Consider the following 12,388-nt stretch of genomic DNA (forward strand, 5'->3'; position numbering starts at 1 on the left):
TAGACGCATAATTTCGCCTCATTCTCCTCTACCGCCTCCATCCCCGCCACAAATATCGTCAGTGAGCGAAAGGACTACTCCCGGCATATTTCTGTCCTTTAATTGATTGCTTCAAGCGGCTCATAAGAGCGCTCAGTCTATCTTTTGTAAGTCTATGGTGAAAGACCTCTATAACGGCACATCAACATTTTCATAACGTTTGAAAAAAGCGAGAAAGAGAAAAAAATTGGAGAAAGAAAAGATGACACAGCTGTCGGCCGTTAGTTCTGTTAACTTCAGTCTTGAACAGCACGCCGCATTGCCGTGCACGACTCGGATGTTTTCACGAAAATTTTGCTCATTACCGAGGCTAGATGTTACACATTGTTACCGACTATCAATTTACAACGAAAACTTGTAAATTTTTTCTGGTTTTCTCTACTTCTTCTGCATTTTGAACTACATCTCTCTGTATTATAATTGATTATCGTGTGAATTATTGATGCTGCTGATATAGAATAAATTCCAGACAATTATTTTTATTGGAATTCCAAGATTTCTTAAAATTAATTCCATTATAAAAAGTATATGTTTTAGGGGGCTCGCCCTCTACATCCCCACCAGGGCCTGCAGTCCTGTACTCGCTCCCACACGTTAATTACCGCCGACCTACGTCCGTGTATTACTTTTAAGCGTTATTTGGATTTTCTCTTCTTTTTTTTTGAAGTCAATATTGTGAACACAGTTGAGTCTGAAAATTGTATATGTAACACAGTAATAAAAAGTTGATTATTTCCTTGTTACATAATGTACTGTGACAGTGTTACACCAACTCCATGTAATAATCTGTAGAGGTATAATTATTATTATTTATCATTGCAAATATCAGGAGACGTTTATCATGTATACATCCTTTATTATAGCAATGCCTGTATTAATTGATACGACGTACCACATACATACATATGTGCGATATATAGTGATAATAATATAATTAAAAAGAATAATAAGCATAATCGTAAAACGTAGTAATGGTAATAATAATAGTAATAATAATCATAAGAATGATAGTTGCCTATAAATAGGTTCCATTGGTCAATACATACAGTATATATATGTATACATACCTAGCAATAAATAATACAAAAAAAGTATATATCTATATAAAAAATTGTAAATGCGTATATAATTATGTATATAATATTGATAACATTACCTATGTATGTATAGACTAATATGATGTATATTTATATATGTATAGCAAAATTTACAAATGAATACATCTAGAAATTTAATCTTGTCGGGAGACACTGTCGATTGTGTTGATCTTTATGGTAACCTTGTTACTCAGAACAGCAGCCAACCTTTCGACATTGCTTTGCGTTATAATCGCTGGATTTTCAGCACCGAATCTAGTCGGGGATGCCGCGTTGTTCGATACCGGTCTTGCAGTAGCGTTCTCCTGGAGATCAAATATAATAATTTATGTATTGCATTTTTGAATTTTCCGCTGTTTCATAACAATAAATACAAACTCATTCTAGAACAGAGTCTAGCTATAGGGTAGAGTCTTGTTAATTTTAAAACTACATCGTACTTCGAACTTACGACGTAAAGTAAACTTCAGCTAATCATCAAGATTTCCAATATGAAGGTAAATCGTACCCAAGATAAGTAAAAATTGAACTTTCCAAAACGAGAATGTTGAACTAAAAATTTTTCTCGTAGTACAGTATCCCGTTTGATGCATATGGGAAAATCTTCTTATTAGTTTCTCGAAAGCAAATTTTAAACGTACAGGGATTCGAGACAAGTTGACTTTTCTCATTCCATTCTTACTAAAAACATAGTCCGAATAAATTTCGAAGAAAACTTATATCACAACTTAATCAAAGCAGGTATACCCTGATTGATGGAACTAACCAATGAAGATTAAAAAAGAAATGCGAATTGCTTCCTAGTTTCTAAAAATTCAACAAGTGTAATACATATACGTGTCGTCATACCGGTAGGTCTGAATTTACGCGTGTCAGACTTTCACGACACATTCCCATCTCATTGTTGAGATAAAAATCAAAATTTCGTTAGCGTCGCCCCTGCAGCGGTAAAGAGGTATAATTTAAAAACGTGTAAGTACTTTCTCGCTTGCTACAATGAGCTGAAAATCCCTAACGCGTTTCGTACTAATGAATCAAAATGCTGTATTTCCAAGGCTTGGGGCGTAGTTTCTATCTACTCCGTAAATTACTACACAGCCTGTTGCATCGGCACGGAACTGAAATGTAAACTGTACCAAATTCTTCTTGCAAGCATGCACATTGTACACACTTACTGGTAATCTCGCGGATTAAATTCTCGGTAATTGGAACTTGGTTGAAGATGAACATTAAATTTAATATCCAACGAGCTCTGAAAAGCAGTACAGAGCCAAAATAAAATTACAGATGTGTCTAACAACAGCCATTTCGGATTAGCGCCTGGGTTCAAATTTACCTGACGAATATCCTAAAGAACAATATTTTTCTCTGTAATGCGAACCTGGAACTAACGGACTTTATTTTACGTCAAATATTTTAATAGAAGCATTAATTGTTTCATTCGAATGTGCGATAAATACTTTTACACTTCCATGGATTCAATTTGCGGAAATCACTTATACGTCTGTGTTATATGTACTGCAAAAAAAAACGAGTTTGTTTGACTCTAGACTACTAACATCGTCGTAATAATCAGTGTATAAGGAACATGTCTCGCTAATTACCCCGTCAGTCTTTTTTCTTAAATTCGACCTCTGCAGCGTGGCCGCCAATTCGTTTTGAAGACGCGATGCTACCGGCGCCGAATCCGTCGTTTCAACCCCCTTGGCTATCGGCGTCGGCGTCGGAGTCCCCGTCGGCGGTTGGCCCCCCAAAAAGTCCAATTTCGACGGTGCCTTCGCCTCGCCCGAATAAGCACCTATCCTGATGGCAACTTTCCCCTTGCCGACGACGGTGTTGACCGGTGCTGCTGCCCCGTTCGGCATGCTAGGCGCCATCGGCACCGTCGGCTGTTGCTGCTTTTTCGTATCCCCGCTCCCCGTTGGACTTCCGGTTCGTCGGGTGCTGCTGTCTGATTCATCCCGGGATGCCGGGAAGTAGGTTGACGGTGGCTTCGGCGTCGCGACGCTCTGCGGCTCCTTCAATTTGAACGACTCTATGCTCTGCATTTCCACAGCGTCGTCACTCGCGTTTGTTTTTGGTTTTTGAGCTGTTACTCCGCGAGGTGGCGGCGGCGGCGGCGTCGGGGCGCCGGGGTTTTGGCGTCGCACTACGCCGTTGACACGACGTTCCTGCGTAATCGACAGAGAGATCAAAGTTGGTTAATTAGCTGCTAGCCTTATTATACCGTGCATACGTCGTGGAGGAAACTTTTGAATCGTTTCAGGCGATTTCAGAGACGCTGTTTATCGGTTTTACGATTAAGTACACGTATTATGGAATATCAATATGTGGTTGGATGTAGAATTTGATGATTCATCTACTATCTGTTAACGTTGAGCATGTTATTGCCTTCGTATCGAAACTGAGAAATATTTGATTTTGGGAAAGATTAATAATTATGTAATGCCTCGCACTCGTTATCATTTAAAGACAATCGCGTATATTATACATGTAGAATACAATATGAACATTCCATGACTGAAAACCACAGAATTACATCGAATGAATTCACTTCTATTCCCTGTAAGCCATTAGACAAATTTTCATTACAATTCGCAAGGAAAGATCCGTTATACATACTCTGGCATAACGAAGAGGAATTTTGAACTGAATATTATTGGTTTAGTTCGAGAACATCGTTATTTTAAAATGTTGTCAGTCAATTTTAGCTGTCGCTAATCAACGATGTGATCGGTAGAATCGCTTTTACTTTACACTGCCCTTGGCTGCGAGAAGTGACTTCACTTATCACAGGTTCCAACTTTAGCTTTGATTTATTTCGAAATATTAATGGATGAATGCTGCAAGAGAACGTGAGATTTCGAAAAAGTTTTCTGTACATGTACGATGAAATACTGAATAATAATTCGAGTTGAGGTTAAGGATTCCTAGAAAAAATATCTATATTGGAAAAAATATTATAATCGTAGCCTATAAAAATTATTGCTTTGTCGTAAAATTTCGATAATACGTTGGAGATTTGAGCCTACGTGCCTACGTATCGATAAACAATCGATAAGATGGATAAATTAGACATTTGACTCACATTGTAAGGCGTAACTGTGACTAAAACCGATGATTTTCTCGACGGTTCCCCGTTTTTGCTCATCCTCGTACGAAGTAATGTTCCCAACTTTGCAGGCTTATCATTTAAGTAAGACCAGTCGTTTGTTCTCAGTGCGGTATTCATTTGTTTTAACGTCTATTTGCACTACTTATCTGTATGTACACATTCACCTGTACGTTCTGCGCTTCGCTCTACAAACCAGCAGCCGCTTATACATACACGCACGGACACACACGTTTATTAGCCAAGGCTTGTTTTTCCTCCCAATAAATTACCAATGATCTCTATATAGCTTATTTCACTCTGCGAAGCTTCGTCCGTTTCATAACCACATTATAGGCCCAAAGCTTCGAATGACGCACGAGATTTCATGTAATTTGATTAAACTATGTGGCTATAACTTTTTTCCAATGGAGTACCGGTATCGCGTTATTTGTAGTTTGTTACGTTTCCAGGAAATCATCAATTCCGCGGTTATTAAAGCGTGCGTAAACCGCCGCATTAATACATGTATGTACTTACATATACTCTGTATATAATATACGTTGTATTGCGCACCGCCAGTTAAGGTACAGATGTAATATCTAGGCTAGATACGGTCAATGCTTATTCCGGTCGATGAATGAAATTCTTTCCCTGGCTTGCGATGTTATAAGAAAAGAATCGGTATACTGTTATCTTGACTTGTAACATTTTCTTTATAAATTACCTAAAGCCGGCTAGACGCGCTATTGTTGTAGGTGTATGTACAACTTAATCTCCCTATTCTAAACATAGGTCACATAATGCCGTACACTGCGAAACATCATTATGCAATTTCACTTTACGTCATGTAATAATTGTTCATTATCTAACAAACGACAGACAATATAACGAAGTTTCATCGCGCGTGACAAACGCTAGACGCGTGTTGAAGTTCCGATATATCATGTAGTTCTTTCACACTTATTACCTATATATACCGAAGTTCAATTATATGATCGAAAAAAGTTGGTTCAAGATCGAAATAAATTGAGAAATGTATCATTGAAGTTGTCCAATCGCGTTACGTATAACGCATCTGCACACAAGTGTACGTACCGGTAATAAAAGTTTTTTAATCATACTAAAAACTCGTTGGCTGTATTAATAATATTGTTGTGAGCGTTTAAATTTCACGCACCGTAGTAAATCACTTTCAATCCTACCGCGGAAACAAATTTTACCGTCAGTAAGTACAAGATCACTTGTAATTATGGAAATAATATTCGGGGAAAGCGAATGATGGAAACCTGTTTTGTTTTTATTGTTCAATCACGAAAATCCGACCAAAAATTATCGTTCTCGTTTTATTGCCATTGTAGGCTCTGTATTAACTATTCGCTCGAATCTTCATCTTCGCCTAGGTATAATATCGTGACTATATAACCACTGTTGCTTGAATGAGTGAACACAGGCGACTGAGCCTCGCGTACCTGCGTGTCTTTAGCCACGGATATAATGCTACATTTCCTCAGAGTGGGTAAGTACGCTTCTTGGCTCGGTTGGTTCCGCAATACAACTGACAATGTGCTAGGAACACGAACACGAACGCAATCGATTGCACTCTTCGGTGTTTCGCGGGTAACAATCGTCATACCGCGTTCTGCATCTCACTCGAATGCAGCGGCTTGGCATAACACGCTTTGCCCGTATTCGATGTGAATTCTGAACACATAATTCCTTCGGACGTTTATCGCAGGTGTAAATTTCTGTGCGTGTGTGCGTCGTCCGAGCACACGAAAGAGCGATATAACACGCGCGTGCTTATCGCAAATCCGTGAATACAAGGTATACGTAAGAGTGTATGCGCAATCTATATACACTTCCAAGATCGGTTGTTATACTTTGAAAATTACGGATTATATACGTGTGCACGTTCCGATTTTATCTCAAAATGTTCATAATCTCGCTCGAAACGCTTGCCGCAAAAATGCCGTACTGATTTATAAATATAGTGCCCTCAGATATGCTATCGGAAATATGTACTGCACCATTCGACCGCGTATATAAAAAGGAGCTAGTAAAAATTTAAAAAAGATAATTATTGCTGTACTTGAGGTTTGGTGATTTCCCGCGATGTTGTATTAACATGTGTCTTCTATAAAATCGCTTGTTCGACGTAGATAAGATTTGTTGGATCCATGTTTCCATATTCCCCAGTCCGAAAATTTTCCGTGCCATTTTTTACTGACTGGGTGAGAATTTTTAACTAATTATACAATCTAAAAAACGTATTGTATCATTGAACAGAGTTCTTTCATTGAAAGAAGAGGAGAAGAGATGAGAAATAAATTGTACAAAAAAATGTTTCAGGTTTCCATCGTTTGGTTATTTCTCTAATCTTTTTCGAAATTTTATACAACACTCTGACGATCGCGGAAGTTAATTTATTACCCAAAACTGTTTTGATGAACTAAGCTAAAAGATCAGACCACATCATTGGTAACCTCTGTGAGAGGTTTCAGAGGATTCAACATCATGTATTTCAATTAATGGCATACCTTTAACCGCAGAGAAGATTACACAGCTTAGGAATTTCTGTTAATTTTGAAAATATTACGGAAAACCCGTGTTACAATTAACAAGTCCATTAATTTCAAATTACAGGCTGATGTTGCTTCAGCGTAAGAATGAGTGAAAGATCAATCTTTCATCACGAACTCGTAAATTGATCAACTCCGAAAATAAAGTACCTAAAGACTTGAAGAATAGTACTAATAATAATGATTGCAGGCGCTTGCGTGCGTATGTATACAACGCATATCTTTTATCCATAATCACACTTAAATGATATCACACGTTGTACACTTGTGAATTTGAATGAAAAAATTCTATCAGGTATCACGAGACACGACAAGAGAAGCAGCGGCATTGCTCAGGCAATAAAACATTTACTGTTAAATTGATGTAAAGTGATAAAGATCGTTAGATAGCACACATAATTTGGCGGCTGAATGTACGATTATGCATGCTAATCGAATGACGCATTTGCTTCAAGCATCATACAAGCAGTGACGAATAATCACGTCGATAATGATCGACATTGGGTACACACAATTTCACGAAATACATTTGTAAAGATATTAAACTGGTACAACATCTACAAATAATGTACAGATGTGCGAATATGGAAATCCAAAGGATCCTCTGTAGATAATTTGGAATTACGTATAATTTGCATATCAAACGAGACGTCTCACTTTCTTGCATTCTGTTATACGTAAAATTACTTGTTAATAACAATGGTGGCGGTTGAAAAATTACCTGTTCCGAAGTTTCGGCAGCCGGAGTCGAAACGTTGTTCGGTGCAGCAGCTGCCTGCTCGTCAGCGCCGTTGGCTTCTCCGTTCCGTTTACAGTTGAACATTCTTTGGTGGGCGCGTTTGAACTCCTCCATCAACTACGAAGTGTCGAATAAAGTGTAACTGAATCGATGTTTCGTTGGGTTAGGCAAGCCTCAGAATTATATGCTCTGTTACAGGTGTTTCGGAACTCGGAAAGGCATGCTTCGTTATCGCTTATTATTTACGGCTAACACACTACGCCAAATCACCATTATTCATTCACAGTTGACTAACTTCGGGCATTGTGCCTATATCTGAACCACGTGAAACGCGACGAAGATCCGATCCGATGTCCGGGAAGTCATTTTTACCGGTTCAGAATTGTACGTATTCCGTATTCACACGTTGGGACGGTTCAAGCCAAAAATAAAACTTCATTGTACCAGTTAACGAGATTCTCAAATTATACTGACTCGCGTCTTTTCAAAATGCCCCGTCAATTTTAAATTAATACAGAACGATGTTTGGAGAAAAGTCACGGTATTTTTCTTACTAGATAGAAAAATATTTTTGTAAGTTTTGGTTGAAATGGCGAACTGTTCCAGATGAAAGTTTGGTTTCAGTGAACTTGGAAGTCGGTTGAGAAATAAGTAGCAAAAATTTCAGATTCACTTGCTCTCCAACTTTTTCCCGTCAAAAATGTATTTGATTCGGAGAATTTAACAGCTTCTCATGTTATTGAGATATTATATTAACCCTCCCTTTCAATAACAAAAGCCACTATAGTGGTGCCCGGTTTTTTTTTTGTCGTTTTTTTATATTTCATGCAAAATCCTGAATTTTTTTCCAGTTTCAGGTAGAAAAATACTTAAACTTTGGAATAATTAGGAATTTTTTTTGAATCCATAATTACTTACAATTTTTATAAATAAGCATATGAAACAAAAGGATTCTCGTTAATGTAATTTGTTAGCGAAGAAATTTGATAATAAACGTATACTAAAAACTCTTGGAATTCATTGGTTTACAAACAAAGATCTCAGAATGGCCATTAGATTTACAAGATTTAATGCGTAGGCGCAGTTTTAACCCTCCTAATGGGTGCGTATAGATAGTATCAAGGGTTGCACTTATTCTAGGCCTACAATCGTACTGTATCAAAATAAATGCTCATATAAATCTCATTTAAGAACACTGCCCAAAAGAATATTGATAATTCACCCAGTTTTCACCCCATTGTCGGGGTTGTTTTTAGTTTTAATAAATTTTTCGCATTGGATTCGTATTCAGTGTCGGAAAATACATAGGAAACGTATAATTGCACTTCCGTGCCAAAAAAAAAAAAACTAAATCGCGTGACTGGAAGGGTTAAATTAAAATTTCGAGATCAAGTATTGGTATAATCGTGACAATTCCTCACAATTGGGTGTAAGTTCAAATATAAAAGTTTATGCGGAGTTTTCTGGATTTCGCTATCGTTTTTTTGCTATTATCTGATTTCAGTGAAAGAACAAGATTTCGAAAAAGAGCCGAAGATTAAAAGAACGACGAAGAATAATTAAAATGTCATTATAAAAACTTGCGCGTGCATTTTACTCAGGTAAATCGGAATAATATCGCTTATTTTTCTTAGGAGGCTACAAATTACACCTAGAATTCTGGGATACCTAAAATATTTGCAACATTTGATATTTTCTCGCGAAAACTCGCGGAATTACATATATTGCGTAAAAGTTACTCGGCGTTGAGTCGCGAGTAAGAGATTTATATAACTTAGTTTCAAAGTTTTTCCATCGGTCCGTAAGCGTCTGTAATTCACGTAGTATAAGTCAACCGATTCGCGACCAATAAAAATAAAAAAAATTGCTATCAGTTTTCATAAGAAAAATTCAGATGAAATCGTAGCTTAATTGGCTGGAAATATTTATCAATCTGTACTGATCTGTATGTTCTTCGTTACGAAAATGACAATAATAACGAAGTACTTACCTTATCATGAGTGATTTTCTGTTCATGAGCCGGTGAAATTTTAGACGGTTCCACCAGCCGCGAATTTCGCACCTCTTGTGCTTTCGACTTGTCTTGTGTGGCCCTCGCTTTCTGTAATACATAACAATATACGTATATTACATCACTACGACTAAACATGCTGCGAAGTCGTCGGATTGTTTATAAGAGTTTGCTGGAGCAGCGACTACGGTTAAGAATGCGTCGCCTATAAAACTGCGCCAAAAAGCATTAAAACGTAAAATTCGTGAGGCGAATAACGGAATATTATCTTAACGCAAGCGAGAGTGGGAAAACCTTGAATTCAAAGTAAAAACGCGCAGTTTTCGACAGCCTTAGAGGAAGAAACTGTAAAAATGATTCGTAAACAAGTTTGTTTGTGAACGTCAATTTTATACAAATTATCTGAGCCAGATGATTACTGTTTACTCATTAAACTTCTCTGTAGCAACAAAAACGAAAATCGTAAGTGTGTATATAAACTTAGGTAATTGTTTTCGTCCATCAAAAAAACGTTAACCTTCTGGAAAATATATGTTGGCGATTTGTAGAAATGTGAAAAAGCTTGAATTGAACTTCGGATTTGTATTCTTTACACGTACTTTACCCGATGTCGGATATATATCACTATCTTGTGTGAAGAATAATTTTTCATCAACATGACTAGCTTGAAATTCGAGAATAACGTCAGTGCGAAGTTATGTAATTTCTATACCGTTGGGGCTAATTATCTCGTATACTTCGATTACGTCACGCATTGTGTGCATACAATAGAGAATAATAAGTGACCTCACTGTCAGAATTTTTCACTCGGTAAATACTCGAATGAATGCATCCGTATGCAAAGATTGACCGGGTCTCATCATTACTATTATATACTAAACTTGACAAAAACCAGTCAGACTGATTCCTATGTACGTATAGATGAGACGTATGGCTATATTGTCCGTTTTGTATCAGATGCTTTACCTGGAAGTTGATGTGGGTGTATTTATTTTTGTAAGTTTAGAGTAGGTACAGTATATATATATATATATATATATCATGCGAATAAGCATCTGCTAATATTTATTAACAGCATATGCATCGCGAAGGTCAGTGTCAGTCTCAGTATGTTTTACATAGCAATTGCATTATGGTCAAAGCAGCCTGTTGCCGACCAAAGGCTTGTATCAAAGTGTATAAATGAATTATACGAGTACTTATATTATATTCGAACCCTGTGCAGATATATGAATTTAGAAACGGGAGAAGCTGAACATCTTATTGTAATATGGTATCGAAAATACGAATTATCAATAAACTGTTACTTCTTTGAAGTGAATGAAATTTTTTTGGGCGTATCGGGGAAACTAGATATTTTATCAAGGTACGTTAAACTTCATGCAATAATAGAAATAATAAGTAAAGTGCTCTAAATTGTCTAAAAAAATGTTGAACTCCCTGTTTATAAATTTACCATAAGTTCCAGATACTCCGCGAAGATATATATGCGAGTTTTTAGGATGTTTTGTTTTGCGAAGAATTATGAAACGAATCAAACAGGCTTCTGAAATTTATTCAAATTCGCGAGTTAACAACTTTCCAAGAAGATAAATTTTCTTGCAATAGGACTTTTTTAACTGTCATGATTTTAGCAAATCATTGCTTGGAATACCAGCCGCATGCTATTTCCGTTAGTAAATCGTGACTATTAAAACATAGAAATTCTATAAAAGTATTGAATTCTCAATGCACTCCTGGGAACAATAAAGAGGTTCAAACTATAATCGGTAGTATCGATCAACCACATGTACATATACGAATATTTTCATGCGAAAATATAGAAATTTCTTATTGCTAAGTCAATGGAATGTTCGTAACGAACAAACAGTTGTTAAAAAAAGAAGCTCATGAAACCTGACGACTATTCATGATTTATACGTGTACCTGTGCTCGCCTCTGTAGTTCTTGGGCAATTGCAGAGCTCAGATCGATGTTGGCGGCTGCGGCAGGGAAGGGGGGTGCGACAGGTGGTGCGGGAATGTTGTTCGGTGGTTCCGGATCGTCAAGGAGTTTTCTGGCCGATACGGATACGTAGGAGGACGACGAGGCCGGCTCACACGTCGACGAGGACGAAGACGTCGAGGCGGAATCCTTGCCGCAGGATGACTCTAAGCTAGATTCAGTCTCGGTTGAGCCGGTGCTTCCCATGGACATGGTGCTCCCCATCTGACCGCCAACGGCACTCATCGGTGGTTTCGAATCTGTAAAGAGAAACGTTTAATAAAAGTCTTCCCTGAGGATTGTCTCATATTATGGGGCGAGCATCAATTTTTAGATATAAATTTTACAGGTGGAACGCTTCGGTCAGGAAAACAATTTTTTAATTGGAGGGCGTTGCGTCTAGAGTTCAAAATCGGATTCGAGAGCTTGTGATCGTTGATAATTTTTGATTGATTTCATTCAGTTTCATCCTATATTGCATCATTCGTAACAGATGTTAACATTTTATACGTACCGGCGTACTGTCCAGCTGGCCATTTGCAGGAACCAGGTGGTGGCATACAAGGTGGTGGTGGGGGACAAATGGCGTGGTGCACCTCGACAGTCGTTATAGTTTTGGTTTCCGTTTCTTTCTGCTTTTGAATGAACTGCAACTCAGCCAAGCGGCTGCCTTCCCGAAGATCATCCTGCGATTGAAAAACAAATGGTCAATGAAAATTGTTCAATGCGCTCAAGTTTCAATTGCTTGTGGGAAAACTTGGAGCTTTCGTAGTAATATGTTTTTATCATTTTATAAATAATAATTATATGGACCGATTCACGAACTTTTAGCGAGCTGTTTAGGGT

The 12,388-nt window shown here is 37.6% G+C and overlaps 1 protein-coding gene across 1 annotated transcript in view; it reads right to left on the reverse strand.

Moving 5' to 3' along the window:
• Positions 1–878: 878 nt before the first annotated feature.
• The window catches only part of LOC124185374, a 54,020-nt gene continuing 42,510 nt past the window's right edge, over positions 879–12,388 (reverse strand). The window contains exons 10-15 of the mRNA XM_046576079.1: positions 12,057–12,228; positions 11,486–11,802; positions 9,539–9,649; positions 7,531–7,665; positions 2,741–3,307; positions 879–1,441 (exon numbers count right to left, since the gene is read on the reverse strand). Coding sequence (XP_046432035.1) covers positions 1,271–1,441; positions 2,741–3,307; positions 7,531–7,665; positions 9,539–9,649; positions 11,486–11,802; positions 12,057–12,228 — 1,473 coding nt within the window. The 3' untranslated portion in view covers positions 879–1,270. The remainder of the gene's footprint in view (positions 1,442–2,740; positions 3,308–7,530; positions 7,666–9,538; positions 9,650–11,485; positions 11,803–12,056; positions 12,229–12,388) is intronic.

The sequence above is a fragment of the Neodiprion fabricii genome, chromosome 6, assembly GCF_021155785.1.
Source record: "Neodiprion fabricii isolate iyNeoFabr1 chromosome 6, iyNeoFabr1.1, whole genome shotgun sequence".
Lineage (NCBI taxonomy): Eukaryota > Metazoa > Arthropoda > Insecta > Hymenoptera > Diprionidae > Neodiprion > Neodiprion fabricii.